The sequence below is a fragment of the Myzus persicae genome, unplaced genomic scaffold (assembly GCF_001856785.1).
Source record: "Myzus persicae strain clone G006 unplaced genomic scaffold, MPER_G0061.0, whole genome shotgun sequence".
Classification (NCBI taxonomy): domain Eukaryota; kingdom Metazoa; phylum Arthropoda; class Insecta; order Hemiptera; family Aphididae; genus Myzus; species Myzus persicae.
The window spans coordinates 169,530-194,014 of NW_019102643.1; the positions used below are offsets into that span (position 1 = coordinate 169,530).

The window sequence follows — 24,485 nt, forward strand, 5'->3', positions numbered from 1 at the left end:
ATAAATTGAACTATTTAATAGGTAATGAATTCCAATATTTTTTACTTAATAATTGTATATTTAAGTAAGATAAATATAATTTTTAATATTCTCAAAAACACACACACATATATATAACTGAACGATCCATAACAACACCTTAATCAATATGTATGAAATACGTCTTCAGTAACATGATACAATAAACCAACTAGAGTTTAAACAAATCTACATTATGGCGACAACATAAAGTATTATCAATTTTTAAAATAAAAAAAATTAGTTATACTTTATTAGCTTAAGTACCTAATAGCACAAATTTTGAATGTAAAAGTATCGTATATATGTTGTTCTATATTATACCTATACTATTAAAAGTTAATAGTTATTTTAACTATCAAACTATGTTATTAAAAATAAATTATAATTCTATATTTCTAAAGTTTACTTTTTTTATTAATTCTCAATTGATTATAGTACTTGTCTTGATTTTGATATCCAATATGCACGTATAAATTAAGTAAGATGTTCATCAAGCATGTTTTCAAAACAATCATGTTATTATTAATCATCAAATGACCCACGACCCATGACCAATATATCTTATATTTATCATGCAATAAGTACCTAACAATTATTGACTCGTACAAAACTAACTGTAGCCATCAAGAAGTTATGTGTCAAGAAAAATAAAACGTAATGGATATAATACATTAGGAATTATTTCAAAATTAACAATAAGCGTACAACCTAATTCAATACATAATGTAGGCATTTGAATAACAACATTGAATCATTTTATTATACCTATAGTTAAACAATATCTATTAATGATTTAATAAAACCTTCGACATCCACTTAATTTTTTTTATTTAAATTTTGCAATCACGTTTTTTCACTTTAAAAAGTATAGGTAATTTTTATTAAAAACAACTAGTATTTTAACATTCGGATAACTACAAGAAAACTTATATAATTTATCTAATAACAGTTACATATTTTTAGTAATAAATTATGTCTTTTTACAAGATATATTTTTGTACAAGTCCTGATACAACTTGGTAAACATGGATGCTGAACACAAGTTAAAAAATAACGATTTAACGAAAACTAACTCTATGCATTAAAAAAAGCTGTAAAAGGATTAAGTGTATGAATTTATAATCTGTATTTCGTATTTTATTCACGTCTAAAGTCCATAAAATATGGCATTCCATAAACAATATTATACGAGTATACCTATTTATAATATTGTATAAAATATTTACTTAGGTCTTAGGCATAGATTACTATTTAAATGTGATCAATATTACAAATTTTTATTTTTATTTAATAAATAATACTTTAAAAATACAAGTAAAATTTGTGTTTAAAAAACACACACCATCTTCGTACTTAAATTTTACTTACATTTACAATAAAATCCACTTCAAACAAGAAAAGACAAGCAAAGTCTTCGAGTACTACTTAATTTCCTGGTTCCTACTTTCTTTATGTAATATTAATATATTATCAATAGAATTTAGATATTATGGTTGTACGTATTTTGACTATCAAGTTACGAAAATGAATTCTGTTTAATTTCCATAACATTTTTAACTAGTATAATTTTCTTAATATATTATGTGTGTTAAGAACCGTAATTTATATATTGTGTATAACCTCAAACATTGTTCGTCACATTGGTTAGTTAGCTGACTTCCATTTCCTATTAGAAACTTGAAGGCATCTATGTTTCTATACATATTTGGAAATATAAATTTAAATCACTAAATTAGATTATAAGTGTCTATAACTCGAATCAGCACATGGACGTGACTGAACATGTTCAAATGATACGGTTCCAGTTTAGATCTATAAAAATGCACATACTGTATTTTGTTCTCTACTTAGTGTAATATGCTTTATATAATATGTGCTTCGTTATAAGTATCTAAAAATTATGCAATGTACATAGTTAACGGTTAGACCTTCGTTAATTTGTGTTGTATACTTGTGTGCACAATATCAACAATCAGTGATTGAAATAGTTGAGAAAAATAATCGATAATAGTCTGTATGGTTGCCCAACCGTCAAATAATAATTAGTTATTGACGGTTTAATCATGGTACTTCCTTGGACGGTATTCAAGATAACACACAAGTTGTAAGACGATAATAAATATTGGATGTTAAACTGTTGGGTAAATTTAAATTGTGTGCACTACAAAGTTCTTATGTTTATACTATGCCTACTATAGCTGTCCCGCCGGCGTTGTACGTTGCCCGTGCCAAAGATTTGGTTTTTTATAAATATATTTCTAAAAATTTAAAAATGTATATCTCATATTTCTACTAATTTTAATAGTAATAATGGTTAACAGCTAATTTAATGGCAATCATTTAAATAAACAAAAAATAAAATCTTTTTTCTTGAAATAAAAAAATGCATCTGTGAACTACTCTTTAGCTTCCTAACTTTAGGGGTTGATAAAATAAGCTATAAACCCTCAAGTCTCAAGAATTCTATTAATATAACTTTTATTGAAAATGGTCCAGCAGTTTTTGAGTCTATTAATTTCGGATAAACAAACATCTATATTTATAATTATATAAATATATATATAGAGAGAGGTACATTCATTTTCACTATAAGTATATTATAAATTTACTTTACGAAATAAAATGTTCTGTTATTTATAAAATATACCATATATGGGTGTTATGTAACTATAAAATAGTTATCTATCTCCAAATTCGGATTTCCTGTTTCGTTGGGGTTAGACTACATCTCAATAATTATTTTCTTGTTACATTTTACACATGTATATATAATATATATTTTGCACGAATACCTTCACTTTTCAAATATATCACTTTTCGATTTTGAAACAATAGCTTAAAATTTCCCAGTCGTGAGCCACCTTTATCTGCAAGCATTCAATACAACATTTTTTTTTATTATAATTATTAAAGTATTGCCTCATGGGTGAGATTTTTCTTCGTGCATCATAATAACCAAGTGGTTATGATTGTTACTCCAGTGTTTATAATATTGACTATACAACAAGTAAAAGAAATAATACTTTCCATACGCAAATTGCTCAAGGGGGAATCTCGATAGTTCGATGCACTTTGCAAACAAGACTTGTTATAAAATAATGGACTGCGTCTTCGAGTCTTCCATACTCTGCAGATAATTTTTAAGTAATATTTACATATTTAGGATCAGTTATGAAACGACAACTATGCCGCGTGGCTTAGCGTTTACTGTACCTAATGCATGCTGTCAATTATAATGAGTAGCTATTTGTTTTTCGAAGGTATATTATATAGTGCATTAGTGTAATGTTTTAAACATATACCTATTATTCTTTTGAATATACATAATATTTACCATATTGTGTGAATGGAATGTATGGAAATTTGTTATTGTTTTCAAATAAGTATTTGCTGGAAATTATTTTCCATTCGAAAAATACGACGGCAGCCGTTCAAAAACCAAAAGCTCTAGCTATTTTAATATATAGCTAAAAGAGTGAGAGAGATTTTAGAAAACTTGAATATTTATATACCTCTGTATACTTATGAGTTATGTTTATAATACTGGTTAAAAACTAAAATAAAAACCTTACACATGCTAAACATTTTTAAAAATCATTGCTAGTTTATACGTATAGATGATAGATTACTATGTTTATGATAATAGTAGGTATCTGTGTTCACTTGTCTTATACACATTTTTTTACTTTAAAATCTGAAAGATATTTATGATACACGAGTTTATATAATCGTACGCGTCAATATCATAGTTATTATTGGTTTTTCGAAAACGCACTAAGAAATAAAACAAACAATAGTCATTGCAATTAACACGAATAATAGCATACCTACTAATTTTAGAGAATTTAAAATACCAACAGTCTATTTGTTCAGTTAATATAAATTCCATCATAACAATCTTCAATACGTGTTTACACGTATAATTTAACTAAACAAAAATGCGCGTTTATCGGGTTACTTTTTCACTTGTTTCATTGTTTGGAAATAGGAAGTGAAAAATATAAATTAGGAAGGTACGTTTCCGGATTAATATTATGATAAAAAAATCATATAACCATAATTAGTATGTGAAATTAATTTCTTAATTTCGTTTTCTGTTTAAGATTTAATAATGCACTAGATAATATTATGGATTTAGCCAAATAGAAATAGCCACACAGGTACAAAATTATGGATTTAATTTTGTCATTTTATAGACAAAAGATAATTTTTGAGAAATGTTATAACTATGTTAGCGCCTTATTATTACTAATAAATTTTTAGATGTATAGTTTTAGAAATAAATTATTAGTTATTAGTATACAGCATACTGAAAACCTGATGCTTTTTAATTTATTCGTGGTTATATTTAATTTATTTGTTCATAAGTCCATTAAAAATCTTTTAATTTTTAAGCACTTTTCCATCTCGTCAACAGATCTTTAACTTTAAACAAGTACGTAATGTTAATATACCAGAAAATCTGATCGCTAGTATTAATTTCTTATTGATAGGTAAAACTAAATATGTATATACCTCCACCAAATAATTGATCAAATGGATTAGTTATTTTTATTACTATTATAATATAATATTTTACTAACTTTAGACTAATTAGTAATTACTTTATAATACAATTTATATGTTATTTTTTTCGTTTTCGATCAATCAATAATCAATCATTAGATATAATTATTCTTAGTTCATATTGTTAATGCCATAAAAACACGTCAATACGTCATATTATAATCATATGAGAATTTATGATAGTTAGTAATACCTAACTATAATAAATAATAACTAGTAAGTTTATGATTTTTTGTATACATTAGCGTGTTTGGTTATGTACTCAAAACATAATATACGTTATATACCTATCTGGGATATGCGTATTGTATATACGTGCATTTACTCGACTGCATATTATCTATATTATATACTGCAGCTCACTTACCTATATCTTTAGTGACTTAATATATGGTGGGTATGTGTGCACCTATTTGACATATTATAGTGTTGAAATTTTACTAGATATATCTATCTCATATATAAGCCATAACTATTAAATATATTTTATACTATAACCACACCTATGTATGCTCTATTTCTAAAACATAGTAAGTAATCTCTACGGAACCATATGGTGTTAAATATTTTACATTTCATTCAACTGCACCCTTTAATTTGTGTTCATACGTGTTTACTGTTTACGTATTATTCAGGCTAAATGTTTAAATATTCATGACACAATATATATATGTTATGTTCCTAAGTCCCAAGTAATATCTCACGGCCTATATAAAACAAAAACGTCTAATTGTAAGTTGGAATGATTCACAGAATAATGCACTACATTTAGGTATGCGTGTATATTTGTAAGTCTATAACAATGTAAAATTACAAACCTAGAAAATAGTTTGTACTCGACGTTTTCAATTAGTAATATTTAATAATATGTTCTTAAGTCTAAACCCGCTACAGTTACGTCTAATCGTGATAGATATCAGTTTTTATTTTTAATGATTAACACTAATCAGTTAATAACGGTTAGTAAATATTCGAATTATTATAACGGCCAAAACGTTAAATGTTACACTGATAAGTACAATTTAAAAATACGTGCCAATAGTGTATACCCGATATTTCCTTAATATTACGACTGGATAGGTTTCAATAATGGCCAGCGAACTTGTTGTGATTCTTGGTTGTATAGCAATGGATATTTTCAGTGTGGTTTTTAATGAAATATTATCCAACTTCCAAAATGTTTGAAATAAACATCTACTAACACCTTAACTGAAATACTAAGATAACGTATTCTAAGAATATTGTAGCATTTTATTATTCTATTTCATATGCTTGTATTTTTATTATAGACACGATGTATTTAAAATCAAGATTAGTTAATTTGTTTAACTGTTTACTCAGTTAGTATAATGTGGCTTCGAATAATGGAAACAAAATATAAAATGGTTGACACTTGACAATGTCAAACTGTTTTGTGACGATGAATACATTATACGGGTACATAAATTGTAATATAAAAAATCTATCATTAAAACTAAAACATATTTTATTTAATTATAATAAAAATTGTTTCATACTTTCATATTCGCATATTCGATATATAATATATACATATATAAAATTTAATAATTAGAATTTGAAACCCAAGTGCATGTTTTATAAATTTATAATATTCAGAACACTATATTTTCAATTAAAAAGTTTTTTTTTAAATTAAATATTTAGAAAAATTAAAACCTGGTGGCTGGTGTGGTGGCAATTAACAAAATATATTACGTTGTCATCTGGGTAGAGTGCTTAATGTATAAAAATATATATTCTTCATGCTGGTTCGGCTGTAATTCTGCTACAGGTATGATTTAGTGATTACATCTCGAGTCGGTATTTTTGAGTTTTCAAAAGAAAAAAGTTGTAAAAACGTAACGATCATACTGATTACTGAAAAAAAGACAAACGACTTAGTTATAATTATAACGGCATTTATTTTCGACGACCATATAGGTAAAATATGCCTAATGTGTGTGCCTCTCTAGTCTCTATAGATAATATGTATCTAGTCATATTAAGTTAAACCTCATATATCACAAAGTAAAACGTGCGAATCCGATGTCTCCCGCTTCGTGAGGTTATCTGCGCACAATTCTACGCAGCTATAATATGTGCCTACAACGGAAATATATACTTTTTACTATTATGTTAACAATAATAATATTAACTACCTCTGTACCTTCAACTCTATACGTGTCTACGTGTCGAAGCACGGGTTGTGCGTATAGTTCCTAAACGAGAGTTCATAGCACTTTAAGTGTAATTATTTACAATATTTTTATTATTATTATATTATTTCGTATCGCTTTCTTGAGACACGCCGCCGCCGGTGCAGGTATAATATAAATATAATAATACATACCTATAGTATAATATTATACATATACGTCTACCGACGATTTCGTAACGTCCGAGGACCCAAGTGCGCCACGCCGGGTTGCCCCTTCCCCGCGGCCCAGTTAGTGCATATAGTTAATTAACGGCGAACACGACCGCGGGATATTATTACGATGAATGGACCTCGGAAGCGTATATTATACAGTGTGATTAAATATTTTTTCGCGCTCGATTCTCTCAGACGGGTTTAATGCGTCGGCGAGTCGGCGATTTCGTTTATAATTATTATCAATTCTGACGGTGCTTGAACTTTGACGAAAAAAAAATGTAAAAGTTTTTATATTTTTTGTATGTACACATTACACACGCAATGGTATTCCGTTTTTCCATACCATTGAATGGTAAAATAACTATGATACGTAAATAAAAAATATTTATTGTCAAAATGATATTAAAACAAGTTACCACAACAAAATCCAAATGTAGGTTTAATTTTTTTTTAATCATATTAGCTGGAAATTATATAAATAATGTATACTTACAAATAAATGTATAGATTAAAAATTAATTATTCTGTATTTATTTAAATTTTTTGCATTCGTATTTTAATATTCAGGTATTATTGAATGTGTATTGTGTATGTACATTTTTTGTAGCCTTGACTTCTAAAATAAACAATCCAATTTTCACTCTGAAACTAAAATTTAAATCGTTTAATTTTTGAAATATAATTTCCCTATATCCAATAATAATAATTATCCGGAAATTATATCTATCCGAAGAGCATACTAAATTAATTACCGGGTGATTAATTACATGGTATTTTATATATTTTACCTTTTTTTTCGGACGTAACTTACCATATTCTATTTTTTTGGCATTACATTATAGGTAGCAAACGTCGACGTGTTATTGTTTAAATACAATATTCCCTGCAGGTGTCAGGTTAAGTATGGGGAGGTTCTATATGTCATTTTAAGAATTGCAATTTGAAAAAATCTTCAATTCAATTCGTACGTTTTTTGCTAAAATATGTACCTACTTGATTATACTTTCTATTAATTATAATTTACAATCTATGTTATGTTTAGGTACCTACACACCCTACAGCTAGAATACATTATATTATTATTTATTTCATTAGATTTTTGTCAAATATTGAGACGTGTTGAAATGCACTCGGCGTGTATTATAGTGCAGAGCGCGACACGACGTATTGTAATATTCTTATGACGTTATCATTATTATGGTTATTACTGCATCACGACGACGATACCGCCGCCGCGGAATGCGATCGACGAAGAATTCCTGCAGTCGCGCCGAGACCGTGTGCCGGGCGACGACGATCGGTGTGGGTAACCGGTTTGTGTGTCGTCCGCGCGCGGTTCGCTCTCCAGCGCTCCTGTCCCCTCGCCCGGCTAGGTACGGCCTATTATATACCTATGCAACGCACACCTCAGCCGCCGCCGCCGCCGCCGAACTGGCGATCCAGGTACTCGCCGGGCTCTCCCGCGGAACAGTCTCTTGGCGCGTGCACGCCGGCCCGCTCGCGCGATCGCCACTGACCGACGTCGAGGCGGTACAATAATTAGAATTCGACGCGAAAACCATACAATACGATCCGTGCGACTTTTCATTAAATACACACACGATCTTCGAGTACACGAAAAATACTCACACGAACGTCGTGATTTTTTTCGTCTTCCGAACTTCCGAGCTTTCGTCGGACGCTCGCGGTAGTGTTTCCGGTGCGCGCGCCTCCAACGTTGAGCGGTGTGCTCCGCAGACGTCATCTCGACAAGCGCGACGTAACGGCGTGCAAGACCTCCGACCGGTATACGCTTTTCGTCTTTCCACTTGGGCGTCGTCCGCACAAGGCTGGTGTAGGCGTAAGGCGCACACAAGTGTATGATATAATATTTTATAGGACGAATGTGACTTGTTCGCTAGGACGAAATGCGAAAAGGGTATGACGTTTTTCGATATGCCTGAGTAGAAAATCTCAAGTTTTTCCGGCCACGATTGCACGATATACGATACACGTGACAAATATTATGACATCCAAACTGTATGAGTTTTTTTTCCAACTATATTGCAACGTTTCTGTCGAAACCTCGCCCTTTTGGATTATAATAAAAGTAAATACTTAATATATTGATAAGCAAAACAGCCACACTCATTGTAGTCAGCAAAAATGAGAGAAAAATCATATATCCGACATTATATCATGTCAATATTAATTGATTACCATTATTCGCATCGACCATCGATTTATCAAAATTCCACTCATATTCTATATGAAATCGCTGAAAAGGACGGTGTTGTCTACCCGATTAAATATCTACGATTACATAACTTTTCAACCATCTGTGGTTAAGTATCACTGCAGCGTTTAGCGCACATCTTTTTTTTATGTAATTTGTCGACAGTGATACACGTTAATATAATATCCAATAGCCGAATATATTATTATTATTTATTATATACTCGTTTGTTTATGAAATACCGATGATTCTTTCATTATTTGTTCATATAATAGTATGTTAATGTATATATATTTTATATATATAGTATGTACTGTGTGTCCACAAAAACAAAGTACATGGGTACGCTCTATAACTCAGTTACTTATACTATTCATCAGTACATTACACATATTTTTGAATTCTGTTTGCGGGACTTGAGACTTAGCTATTGGATCATAAATTACCATGACTTACAATTTTTGAACTTTTATATTTTGGGCATGCGCAAAACCTCACTTTTTCGGTGTACTCTGTTTTCGTGGACACACAATATTTATACATATATATATATGTATAATGTTATACACGTATGTACAGTTACACGGTCTGTATTCACATGTGGCGTATCATGAAGGTTTGACACATTTTAATGTACATGTGTCATACATTCATGATATACACCTCGTCTTTGCACAATATACAAGGGGTCGGTCATAATATAAATGTAAAGTAATTAATAATGTATTTAAATTCAAAATATCTTTTTCTAAGCTTAATTGTAATATTGGTTGACACTTTTATATAATACACGAAATAAGTTGAAAAATATAGACACCTGTTGCCTGTTGTCTGTTGAACAGTTCTAATTTACACACAAATTGAACCGGAAAATACTTCAATTTTGTCACATCGTTTTTCAAAGTAAAGTATAGTAAATTATACATACAATTCAAAAAGGAAGCGATAATTTTAATTCAGAACTGAAATTACCCGATACTAAATTTATACTGAAGTAGAATTTTGTTTTTTACATATAAGTAAGTACATTCTATATTCAGTAAAATAAAGAAAAATGTGCATTATAAATTTCGTGTTTAACTAAATATAAATAAGCTCAAACGATAAAATTAAAATTAAAATGTACATTGTATATAACTGTATATTAAGATAATCAATTATTATTATGATTTAGCTGCATGACCTGATAGTATGAGTTCAAAAAAAAAAAACAAATTTGTATTCATAAACCAGTTATTATGTCATTTACGTGGATTATACGTAGCCCGTAGGTATCTCTTAGTTTATTACATCAAGTTTTCTGTGCACAATATACACATATATTATTACATACATATCTAAACTGCTATTTTTTGTTTTCTTACTAACATTTGCCATAGACGTTAGTCTGTTGATAATCTACATATTTCAATAGTTACCGTTTACTCTACAACAAAAGTAAACAACAATTATAACGCATTTTATGTCTTTATAAATAATTTAATACAAATTCATTTTTATATTATGACTTGTTGACTTTGTCTAAATGCTTGCGTAATCATGTATATTAACGGTCACAAATTCCGTTAAATTTTAAACAACTGTTGCATTGATGAAAAAAATTAAACACTGTATATTGCATGAAAATTATGTAAAAAAAAAATAGTAAAGGTTCAAAATTACATTAAAATTTCATTTTTCTTCGTTTTTATATAAGAGAACATTGAATGTAGTTTAATAATATACAAAACTATATGTTCAAAATCGTGTATTTCTCAAACATTTCTCACATTAATTATTGTAATATTCATGGCTGAAAATGAGTGATGTCCGTGACTTAAATTTTCATATTTTATTTTATGTTTTTACCCGGCATTCATTAGTTCAAATATAGCAGGTCAAACAAATCAAACAATTCATTAAACTCATTTCAATATATTATTCATATACCGACCTCAGCTAGTATATTGGGTACCTATCTCATACAACACTGTCGATATAACAATTATTAGTTATTCTTTGGACGACTTTTGGATGTCTATTGTTCGTTGTGTAACAATATTATTTGCTCATTAGTATGCATAACGTGACGTGAAAAACAAAAACTAAGATTTTTTGCTCAATATACTTAACATTACTATACATTTATATATTATCATATACCTATATATATGCATACGTTTCCCAGGCCACGCATTTATAATTCCTAATTTCACGATTATGCACTATTAAATAAAGAAGATATCATACTTGTACGATTTTTTCTCAAAAAAATATGCATTAAATCACGAATATGGATAAAAATATCACGCCTACGTCGGATTTAGCTTCTCTGGACTGCTGGGATTATACAATCGAGTTGGAATGTCTTCGCGGTCCACAAGGTATATACACATTATACGTATATAGTCTATATACTAAACAGTAAACAGATTTGACAAATATTATATCTTAATATTATAAAATACTTTTACAACATACCCGTTACTTTTTTAAATAAAAAGTAAAAAAACATACATTAATGTTCTCATTACATACTTACATTAACATCATGAACAACATTTATTCACGAATAATTTTAAAGAGAAAATGTTTGATGGTAAAAAAAACTGTTCAACACACTTGCTTACTAATTATACATTATATGTTATCAATTTCTTATAAATCAATCAAAAACTTGTCTTAACTAAAAAAACATAATACTCTTCAAAAAGTTAAATATACCGCCTAAACGTAATATAGAATTTAATGTTCATGCAATAATATCCATATTATATTATAATGTAGTAAATTATAATTATATTGGTTTGTACTGATATGAGAAATTATAATTTTTTTAGAAAGTTACGTTGATTTTAATTTGTTTAGTAAATAATCAATTTTTAATGATAAGTACCTAATGAAAAATTGCAATCGAATAGGTAGTTACCAATTGTTTCTTGATGTAAGTACAATTCACATTACTAAATCTAATTTTAAATTAAATTAATGCTGTATATTAATAGGTACCTACTCGTGTATATTGATATACACTTACAATAAAATATGTTAGTACGAAATATATAATTGTAATTGAAAGTTTTATGATATAATATTTTGTTTCACTATGCATTTAAATAGTTAGGTTTAATTAAAATTACGCGATCAAGTTGAAACTATATAAGTAATTAAATAATTATAAAATGTATTCCAAATCATTGATTTCAATAGGAAAATTATACGTCTAATCATAACTAATTGAGAATTAAGTACCTAGTATTTGAACTCAAATATCGATATAATTATATGATGGTGTAGTCTATAATAATAATATATAAACTATGAAATGTGTACCTACACATTTATATTAAAATACATACATAAATATATAGCCATATAGGTAGTTATTATAGGTAGGTAGGCAGGTACCTAAATATCATTTCATTTCCATCTTTAATGCCTACCTCCATATGTCTTTCTAACTTTCAACTGAACTAATTGCGACTGTAGTTTAGGTTTTATGTACCTAAGTGTATAAAATATAAAAATATATTTTTGTCATAAATTGGTCGAAAGTGTATACCTAGCTACGTGAGTGTATATATAATATGAGTTTTTGTCTGGTTTTTGATGATTATCAAAAAGCCACAAAACAAAAATAAAGTATCGTTTTATGCAATAAGAATTACTGCCAACTGCCAAGACCAACCCAGCTGAGTGCGCAACATCGTTATAATATATTATATAGCTTTAACGAAAACCAATTCGTGTGTTCAGTTGTATTACAATCGAGGTTAACCTGATAGGCTAACCCAGTTAGTGTAAGCTTTCAATGAAAAAACCAAATCGGTACGAAAATCAAAAAAAAAATAGTTTTCTCCGTTTGATCACGAAGTCTCGCCGAAGAACCTTCCTAGCTTCCTTCTATGGAATTACGACGCTTTCGAAATACCATGTTTATGTTTAACTATACCTTCTTATGTAGGTATTACACTATTACGAACACCGGACGAGGCGATTACTCCCGAAGATCACGACCGATCGATATAATTAGAATAAATCTCGGTCTTTGACAAATCATTTAAGTTAATAAAGAAGCGTTATAGTAGGTACACACGACGTGATAATATAATTATTCGATTTCTAAGTGGAAATCTCGAATTCAATCATGAAATCGTTGTTATTGTTCGTTATGAATTTATAAAGTGTATTATTATTTATTATTGTACGTAATATAGGTAGTGTAAATTGATTGCTTTCATAACTTATTTATAATCGATTACGTCGTGTTGCAGACTTACAGCTAGCTGCTGAGCTAGGCAAAACTCTGCTGGAGAGAAATAAAGAATTGGAAAACAACTTGAGGCAACAGCAAAATGTCGTGGAAGATCGCAATCAAGAGATCGAGGTAATAGATAGTTTATGATTTAAATATTGAACCGTAATATAATAACATAACCTATGTGAAAAAATTGTCAAGCTTCAAAACATGTGTTTTTACAGTAACCTAAAAAAGACAATGCATGGATTATTTCGTATTCACTGCACATATACCTACGCAAAGAATGCGTTTTGTCTCGAAGTTCAAATTGTGACCACGTCTGGCTACAATAATAAAAATAATATGCGTTACTTGATAATAAAAATAGATTGTAATGACTTGTCATCCTGTACGCCTCATATTTAGTTCACGACATGTAACAATATTTCATTTCTGTTAATTATATACACTTTAACATTAAATTTTGTAGCCATATATATATGCAGCGCTCAGGAATTTAAGTATAATTTATAATATTATGTATATGGCATTAGAAAAAAAGACGTATAAATCAATCATTCGGTAGTTCTCGCTATATTTTGCAATAATTGTATAAACGCGAATGCCTTTATAGCATGTACCCACAGGTGCTTGAACTAGATTCTTTCCCACTGACATTTACTAATTAATTAAACGTGACTTTGAATTGTTCTGCACTGCGGCTGCGCAGTCGTAGGTAGTATACAAATAAAAGGACGAGATTAAAAAAAAAAAACAAAATTACAGCTCAGACCTTCTGGTTAATATTTGAAATCATCATCAACGATCATCGTCGTGTTTCATCTGGTTTTGTAAGACGCCGGCCGTAGGCATTATTTTAATATAGCTGTGGGCTGTGGCAATGTTCCAACGATGCAACGGACTCTCAGCCAGAGACCTTTCGGCATGAGGTCGGGCATGTAGTCACTGGGCACATTTTTTTCAGTCTTGATCCCCGAGCGCGTCGAAACGATTTCGTTGTACCTATATAAGGTTCAATAATCGAATTAATTTTATTATACGTGCGTAACATAATATAACATACGTTTAGCGAGCAAAATGAATTCTATTGAAAATCTGACCGAATGGCCGGTCTTTCAAAAAGCCAACGAACAAGCCATCGGTTTGAATTTATACGAACTGGTCGTAACCGACTCTTTGATATGTTGGCAGTATCTTACCAAACAAACGGCCGCTCTGAGAGAAGTGAACGATTCCAGGCTGCGCATTTACGAGCAATTGGAAATCAGTATTCAGGATCTAGAGAGAAATAACCAGAGGCTTGTTCAAGAAAACATAAACGACAAAAAGCATATAAAAAGGTAACGTAGTCGTATATTATCTAGCGTTCTGCATAATGTATAGTTTTATTTTTTTTTATGGAAAACCGATCGTTATTCAATTCAATTGTATTACTTACCTATATTATCATACTTATAGTTTATACGATACAATCGAAAGTTTGGAAAGTCGCTGCGAAGATTTGCAGCACCTGGTCGACGACATGGGTCATCTAAAGAAAGACGACAGCGTGGTCAGCGAAGGCAGCGGCAGCGGAGGAGCCGTGATCGAAGATCAAGATGAATATGCTAAACTTGCTTCACAATTGGAGCATGCGAAAAATCTAAGAGTCAAGGAACAGAGAAAAGTGTCTGAACTAGAACAAAACGTGTCCTTACTTATACAGGTAAATTCTAAAAATCGTGAACGGAATTAAGCAATAATAGTAATAAAATGTTCGATAAAAGTGTATTAATATAAATTATAATATAATAAAACTATGTTGAACGCGTGTTACTGCAATAATATTATAAACCTATATCGTTTGCACTATACGCGCTGTATACACACACTACATAACAAGAAATCATATCAGATTTTAAAACAATTTTTTAATTATTAATTTTTATAGGAGAACACCAGTCTAGAAGAAAAAGTGAGTGTAATGCAACAAAAAGACGAAGAACTGAAAACGCTCCAAGATCAAATCGTCTATTTAGAAGAGATTAGGTGGGTCAAAGGATTGTATTAAACAAATAAATTATAACAGACAACAGTCTGTTGTGTGTGTACAATATACACATAATAATATAGAATGATACGTCAACGGTAAACTATAAATACATCTAAAGTTAGATCGAATAACAAAATATTTTAAGACTATAATATTACTATAGTTCCGTACAATTTTCATAGACAAATAATTAATCATTTCAATTGATAAAATCAAGTAGTTACTATTAAAAAATACGTAATACCTAATGCATTTATTTATAAAAATAATGAAAACACGTTTTCGCCAATAATATAGGTACAAGTACGGACGGTACAGTATTCACCTACCGGTTCCTTCTTAATGATTATCCTTGAAAAATGGTTTATCTACCTATATTTCTGGGTTCAACGCGGAAATAATAAATAAACAATCATACCTACGTATTACGGGTAACTTTTGGATCAAATAAATTAATAATTGTTTAATGTAAACTAGATGTTTGTTATTATTTATTAGATTCTAGAAAAATAATTCGACTATAAATCTTAAACCGTACAATAGGCATAAGTTCGGATTTAAATTTTAAAGATTAAAATTTTAAAGTTCAAAAGATGAATAATAATTAATAGCTTTTCAATTTTGAACACTGCGTTTGGTACAGACCAAACATATTATTTTTTGTTTTAAAAATATTTTTTAACTTTTATCAACCATTTTAAACAAACTATCTTACTTTTAAATTTAAGCAATAAATGATAGAAGTAATACATTCTAGGAGAATTATTTTTTTTTAATAATAGAGTAGGTATAGCTTAGGTATAGTATTCTTAATGTGATAAGAATGGCATTGCTCATTACTCATTAGTCTTTAGTTTCATAATATTATATATGACATATGTATTATTTTGTATATACTTACCCATATTCTAATACTTAATTAGATCAAAATAATAATTAAGTAGGTACCCAAAGTCTTATAAAGTCAATTTGTTTTTTAGACAAGGAAATCTATGTCGACGTTGTCAGCGCAGTACTGACCCAAACCTATTCGACGAGTATTCAGTGTACGACGACGATGATGACACTGATGATATTAGCGCTATAGGATCATATGTCGAAACTCACAAACACGAAGTCTTGCAACAATTACAAGTATGTTGTTATTCTTAAACTGCAAAGAATTAAACGTGATACGCCGATGCGGGTGCATTGTTATAAGACATGTTCATCAGGTGGAACCCAAACGTTTTAAATTACGAGTACCTAACAATAACCTTACTTTAAATGTATCTGCGTTTTATTCCATGATATTTAATATGAAGCGACTTCGAGTTTGAGATTTTAATGCGATCCTTTAAATCTAAAAAGCATTTATTTTTACTGTAAAAATAATCGCCGAGTAGAATAATTAAAAATAAAAATTAGCCTCAGACGTCTGTATAAGCCGTATAAATTATTATGAGTCATTACAATTTTCAAACGTGAGCTATTCGAAAAACCTAAACAGGATATTTGGCATTTCGCCTGAAGTAAAACGCTTAACGACGATTATTGTGTTATTTCGAGGTCTGAGGATCCAGACTCTTTGACATTTTAAATCGGGTCACGACGCGAAAAGTTTTTAAGCTAATGGTCATAGGCGCAGTGTGTAAAATACAATAGGTACCTACTACCAAAGTGTAAACTCACACTCGCGCGCTGAACGAAAACTAAAAACAGTCATGTCCACCATCAATCAATCACATCTCTCATTCATCGGAAAATCAATTGACGAAAAGTAATAGCGTCGAAATCAATTTAAAAAAAGTGGACCAATTCAACTATAAAAGACTTAACCAACATGATATAACACGATAAACACGTTTATGATTTTTACCCAAAAATGAATAGTATAATATTATTATTTCTTGTTCCATAAAAAATTGATTCAATTTAATAGTTCACTAAAATGTAATGGGTCACTAAATCTTGTTTAAGGGACCATTAGCTCAACATTGATCCATTGAATGTTTAGAGTGCAACCCGGCATTAGAATTGTAATAAAAAGTGTCGATTCGTCTCACATATGACAAAAACTAATGTAGAATAATAATAATGCTTGCGATATTTACTATACTGATAAGCTGTATACCAACATTAGGTGGTTCATTTAACACCCCAAGCGAAAATAACTATAACCCAGTTAACTTAACTATAATTCAACACACCACTGATATATTTTCTCTATTAATTTTTTTGTTTCTATCGCGAAGGAGACGTTGGGTGAGAACTATTCGGAGGACAACCCGTATCGGATATTGGTGGACAAATACGAGGCGCTGTTGAAGATCCAACAGAAGCACAACGCGTTCACGCCGATGGTGCCGTCGGTCAACCACAACAATAACAACAACGGCAACAAGGACGGCCAGAACCGGGGAATATCGCTACACGAGGAACTGCAGATGTCAGGGCAGTTCTCGTCGTTTAACGGCAACGCGTCGGACAGCGACGACAGCAGCGACGACGACGGCCTGCCAACGAAAGGACGGAAGGCGCCCAGCGGGGGGGCCACGTGCAAGTATTCCGAAACGGAAACGACGTCGTCGTCGGGCTTTTCGGACGAGACGAGCAACAAGTGCACGCAGACCGAAACGTTATTCACCGGTTCGTTCCTGTGCACGATATCGGACGGCGACGATTGCCGGTTCAGCATCTACGACGACGCCAGTCCCGTGGAGAGCCGGTTCCGGAAGACGCCCGAGTACCGCCAGCTGTTCCGGGAGATATTCGCCGTTCTCAAGCGAGCGGCCGAAGCCAAGGACGAGGGCGAGAGGCTACCGCTGCTCCAGGACGACGACCGCGGCTACGAGGGCGAAGACGGCGAATGCGTTGACGACACTCCGTCTGTCGGCCGTTCGACCACGTCAGCGTCCGGCACTCCACGAGTGCCACCGGCCACGCCCGCCTGCGAGCACAACCCGTTGATGTCGTCCATAGAGCAGTCGGTGACGGACGAACGGCGTCCGGCCACACCGCCGCCACAGCAACAACAGCCGCCGACCGACCAACAGCAACAACCTCAACGAGCCCAGCAACAGCAGAGAGTGGAACACCAGCAGCAACGAGCCGAACAACAGCAGCAACAGCGACCGGCTGTGGCCGAACAACAACAGCAGCAACAGCAACAGCTGCTGCAGCAGGAGCCGCGCCCGGACACCCGCCGTCACCGCCGGGACATCATCGAGGAGCTTGCGTCCACGGTCAAGCACAAGAAGCACGTCCGGCACCGCAAGTCGGCCGCGGCTAGTCAACAGTCCAGGGACATCAGTCACCTGCTGGAATTCAAGTGGACCGACCAGGTGACGCGCCGGCAGCCCAGAAGTGGCAGTGGCGACAGGCCACCGTCGTCTCACAGGTCCACGTGGTGCGCCGCGCCGATGGATAGCGCGGAAGCGTCGCCCGTCGTGGCCCAACCGTACGCCAGCGCCGCGTCCCAGGAAGTGGCCAGGCTCAAGCTGCTGGACAAGTCGTACGCTGAGGTGTTGAGGAAAGTGCCGCAGACGTTGTCCAACAGGCCGCAATCGCAGTACATTAACAGAAACGCGCATTGATGATTGTTCGCTAATATGGGTTATCAACTTAATTGTTAACTTTACGTATTTAAATTTGTTTTTTCAAATCCTTTATTCCTATAATATTATTATAAACCCATCGAGGGTGGAACAAAAAAAAAAAAAAAACAAAAAAAAAAAACCTATGTAAGACAATAAACTCGTCTAACGATGATTTGTGATGCCACGGAGTTTCCATTACTCCCATTTAATATTATTATTTAAATTTGTATTATTAATATTGATAATTCACTATCAAGATTCATCGTGTCTTAATTTTGTACCTATATGTACCTTTATATAGTATTAGCGTACCTCTATACTACTAAGTTTGTTGCCACCGTTGGTTTTTTGTAACCGTAATATTTAATAACGATATTTCTTATTACGTTTTTTTATTCTTTGAGACAAAAATTAAGTTATATAATTATTATATGTGATGCATGCGTCATAATATATTATCATAAAAGAGATTTGTTTTTTTTTTTTGTAATATTTATTTACTTAAGAGAACTTTGATAAAAAATAATGTTTAATTTTGTTTTTTAATGATCTTTAAAATGATAACTATTACATTATTGTGTGTACATATATAAGTTTGAAAAGAAAAGTGAACGTATATCGTTTTAAACGCTAATTTCAGTTATTAATCAACAAACCTTTTTCTTTTCCACCTACCTATTACAACATCCCACCAAAATATAAAAATATGTTATAAGATATAATATGGTACATAATATTATTATCTCACTGGTCGCTAATCATTTGAATTTGTTCGACATTAAACATGACAAAAGATGTTTCACACGTGGCACATTTCAAACAATATTGAAGTGGCAGTAAAAAAATTTAAATTTGCATATATTAAAATAAGTATGCTAAAAACTAAGTAAAGAGTGAAGACGTGAAGTGAAATGAAAAGTAAAAATAATATTGAAACGATAATTATAATTTCAGAGCGTTGGTATGCTTTGGCGTTCATCTATTTAATTACATTTACAAGGTAATGTAGTTATATACATATTATAATATATGTATTATACATACTTATCTCTTTATAATTGTATAATGGTTTTAAAGACTTACCCATGCATCATGCATGAAGATTTTAATTTAAACACAAAAACACAATTTAATATTTATAATTTTAACTGACCAGTGTGTGATGTACACCAAGAAGTAAGTATTTAGGCATCGGTGGGGTGGGTGGCACTTTTTTTATGTATAATTTTGTGTTTTAAATATACGGGGTGATACACCAAGCATGATCACCTTTCTTTTTATTCTTCAATAACGCAAGTACGCAACTATTCAAAATCTGCTTTTAGGAATTTTTAATATGTTGAATACTAAATTGTCTAAATCTGATACTACATATATTTTATATTTTTGTAAAACTATTTTTAAGGACTCTAGAAAATAATCTCAATGTATACATTTTATTAACTGGAAAATGTGTATTAACTTGTTCCTATTTTGAATAAGGTGCATCAGAATGTTTTTTTAAAAATGATCCACTTAATAATTTGGAATAAAAATGAGAGGTTATTATTTGAAATACAGGAGTTTGTATTGCCACAGGAAACTCCTTAAGTAGAACAAAAATTCTTAAGAATTTTAAAATATGGTCTATTTAAAGATTCTATAAATCAGAACTTGAATAAATTCATTACTAAAAGAACAAAATGAGGCGAGCATGCTCGGTGGTAAATCACCCTGTATATATAATTCAAATATAATTGTTATTTAACAACTATTATGATTCGAACTTATTTTTAAGCCAAAAAATAACAATTTGTACTCTTTCTGTCTATTGAACATTTATTTATACCTATAGGCTGTAATTGGTATTTAGTATTTAGTATTCAGTACTTTCCATATTAAAACTATAGCATATTGAAATGTTGTAAATAACTCTTAATTTTTATTAATTTAATTGTTTTCCTATTTAATTATAAAACTTCAATCTCCGTTTTCAAAAATTGAAATTTAAAGAAGGGGGTGGGGTGGCAGATAAATTAGTTCCGCGGCGCTAAGGTTCTAATAATAGGTACGTTATACTGAGTAATTGGCGTTCTATAGTTTAGATACGCCAGGTCGTAAATATAATAATATATACCTACTTGGCTATTTGGTGTTCGTGGAAACTGGTAGCATAAGTGGTTTTTTCTCTAGTGGTTTTCGTTTAATTTAAAATCAGATTCAAAATAATCACATATTATTACAGTAATATAGAAATATTATATACCATAAACGATACTGGTGGTTGTTGATCTAAGAGATTAATATTTAATAGGTAACATTAAAGCACTGATTTCTCAAATAAAATGTACGTATATGCCAAGTTACAAGCTAGTTAGCCTAGAATACCTACCTAGAATACGGTAGTGACTATAGTAGGCACACAGAATTAATGAAATCATTTAATTTAATTTAATTCAAAGGTTCAAACAATTATTAACTATAGCCAAAGATAAAATATAAACTGCACCTGCCCGCTAAAAATTGACAAACGATGCATAACGAGACTATATCTACAAGGTTAACTTAGATTTTACAAACTTGAATTTAATATTTACCTTCTTCCGACGTGTTGTGTAGTTAATTATTATACTTAATAGTTAATACGATGAGCTGGATGAACGAAGTGACGAGATAATCCACAATAGTACTTCATAATTTTTTTATTTACCAGATATATTTAACTGCAGTGCAGCTTGAATTGGGGGAGGGCGGAGTCCAACTACTTAAAACAAAAATGTATGCATATCTATCCTTATTATTTCAAAATCACATTGACATTTAAACATTCAGGTAAGCGCATTGTTTTTACACTTTTACTGTGTGCAAATGTCTTTCTAATTCAAGCACTATGTTTACTATACGAGTATACGACATTAATTTAATAGGAATAGGGATTACCTCCCAATATGGAGGTAATTTGTTAAAACATTTATGCATGCACTTCGAACCTGCCCCCAAAATACGCGCACTCGACTTACCGGATTCGCCTTAAAAACCGCACACGCAATTTGGTTGCGCACTAACATCGCTCTTTTTTTGGCACCTAATTAGGAAGCAGCTGAAAATTCATTTCAAAGATGACCGTGTAGTCGATGGTCGTAGCCCCTCACACCCTCTCCAATTGCGCAACTAGGATGGCTAGGGAGACTTAGCCCCCCCCCCCCCCGAAAAAAGTATCCATTATTGATTACAGATAGGCAGTGTTCGGAATGTTTACTAAAAAAAATGAATTGGTTCACGATCACATTCAGACATTCAGTCCTTAAAAAAAAGAACTCGTTCACGTAATTTTTTTAAATATTTCTATAACAGGAATTATACTAAGAAAATAATATAATAAAATATAATAAATCAATGTTTTTATTAAATGGTAAATAAATTAAACGATATAAAAATTGCCCAAATTCATTAAAATATTTTTTTCAATTTAAAAAAACGAGTGACGTTCACGTGTCGTTCACTTAATATGAACGTGAACGTGTGAATGTGAGTTTATGAACGACGTTCTTTCTCTCATTGGATATAGACCCCCTATGGGTTATTTTAAGTTAATAGTATTGTTAGGACTGACCCCTCCCCCACCCCCGAACAAAAATTGTAATCCTAGTTGCACCTATGCCATGCACCTCCTTCCCAATAACCATGCTAACAGGCATTAAACCTCAATAAATATTGTTCTTACAATATGCCTTCCTCATCAAAGTTAAAAACTTACTGATTTTAAATTGTTCTTAATTTTTAAGACATGGTATCTGCAAATACTTCTTAGGGATCAATAACCACTTCTCTACGGATAGGAAACAATTTAACCCATTGAGATGGATCAAAGAAATTGCTAAGGATTAACTGGGATCAAAAATATTAGTCACATTAGTAAATTTACTCTTTGGTTTTGTCATTATGCTCCTATTATAGGAAGGTTTTAGATATTTTTATCAGGAGTCGATAAAAACATAGAACTTTGGTATGGTGCAATCGTATAATGTATGGCAGGTGGGGGAAGCTATTTCAGTCGCGGGCGATGTGTGCGGCACGAGCCTCCAGCGAGGTCCGCATTTCGTCCAACAATGAAATATTGCCTTCTCACACGATGAGCCACAAATACTATTTTTTGTTACGCCCCTGCAGGGTTCATCGATAACGGCAAAGATAATGTAGGGATCTATACAACAACCAGACAATTCTACGAAAATAATTTCATAAAAGAAAAATACTTACGCTTCATGCCAGGAGGTTATAATAGGAATATAAGATGTAACCAAAAGTTAATTATTTGTAAGGACCGCAGTTTAGATTTCAGTGTCGGCCTTGCCTAAGTATAAGGTCTATGGATAATAGCATGACTAGGTGGTCGCAAAAGGGTCTTTAGCGCCCCCCGAGTTCTAATTGAGCACCCCTTATTTTGATATGTCCAACTATCATTATTAATAGTGACATACCATCAGTGTTGTTTTTAAAATATGGAATACTATAGCACCCCACGTTTAGAGGTCTAGTTGTGCCTATATCTATGGGTTGTGCAGGATTTATACCGTCCGGCATTTAATTTCACTGGTTAGGTCTACTCGAAGACCGAATGGCCTGGTTAGGTTCACTGGTTATACTATATGATTTGTAAGTATATATATATAGGTGCACATAGGGGGGTGCTTGGGGTTCTTAGCATCCCCGGGTTTAAAATTAGCACCCCAAGTTTAATGTAAAATTTATTTCAGTAATCCACCAATAATTTGTAAATTATTATGGTTTATTGAGTTGGACATTTTTTTTTCCATTATAATTATAAATATCTATTTAAATAGACAATATTATTATAGTTCATGAATTCCAGGCATTACAGAGTGGACTTTTCTAAATTCTAACATTTTTAACAACTGGGTATCATTCAATATTGTCAAAATGCGAATCTTAATTACCTAATTTAAATTGATTACAGGCGTTCTTGAATTTTGTACTCAGGAGACTCAATGTTGTAAAATTGCCAATTGACACTAATTAATATTACCATGTCATAGGACATTAAAATAAATAGCAAGGCCATATTAAACTTTTTCATTATTCTTTACAAGCATTATACATGTTAAGTATACTAACACAGCTTAAATCATAAATTGGTCAATCCAGGGGCGGACTGGGCCGGCGGGAAACCGGGAACTTTCCCGGTGGGCCGCTGTTCAAAAATAATTTGTTATTATTACATTACTTATTACTTAAAATAAAATAGCCAATAGGTATAAATTCAAATGATGAATATTTTATATTTTCATATTATCATTACGCGCGTGTATGAAAAATTGTTTACATTTGGTGTTTAAAAATAGATTTAGGTTTTGGTTCGGCTTATACTCCATCAGGAGTTTGCGTATGATCAATAATTTGAATAATATATTATTTTAGTAATGCAAGAAAATCTTTGCAATCAACCGCAAATAAGCATT

At 31.7% G+C, this 24,485-nt stretch overlaps 1 protein-coding gene and 1 long non-coding RNA gene across 5 annotated transcripts in view; one reads left to right on the top strand and one right to left on the bottom strand.

Moving 5' to 3' along the window:
- Positions 1-19,441, top strand: part of LOC111032843 (cerebellar degeneration-related protein 2) — a 38,905-nt gene extending 19,464 nt beyond the window's left edge. For 3 of the 4 annotated variants that reach the window (XM_022313301.1, XM_022313300.1, XM_022313302.1), the window contains exons 2-7: positions 13,430-13,542; positions 14,608-14,756; positions 14,875-15,121; positions 15,347-15,444; positions 16,429-16,582; positions 17,683-19,441. In XM_022313301.1, the coding sequence (XP_022168993.1) occupies positions 13,430-13,542; positions 14,608-14,756; positions 14,875-15,121; positions 15,347-15,444; positions 16,429-16,582; positions 17,683-19,023 (2,102 nt within the window). In that variant the 3' untranslated portion in view covers positions 19,024-19,441. Of the gene's footprint in view, positions 1-8,755; positions 8,880-11,343; positions 11,540-13,429; positions 13,543-14,607; positions 14,757-14,874; positions 15,122-15,346; positions 15,445-16,428; positions 16,583-17,682 lie in introns of those variants that run through there. The other variant, XM_022313298.1, reaches the window with a different exon arrangement.
- LOC111032844 lies at positions 7,529-8,236 on the bottom strand. The gene is made up of 2 exons (XR_002604346.1): positions 7,773-8,236; positions 7,529-7,609 (listed from the first exon to the last, which is right to left on the bottom strand). It is a non-coding gene; the product is annotated as an uncharacterized LOC111032844 (long non-coding RNA).
- Positions 19,442-24,485: the final 5,044 nt, after the last annotated feature.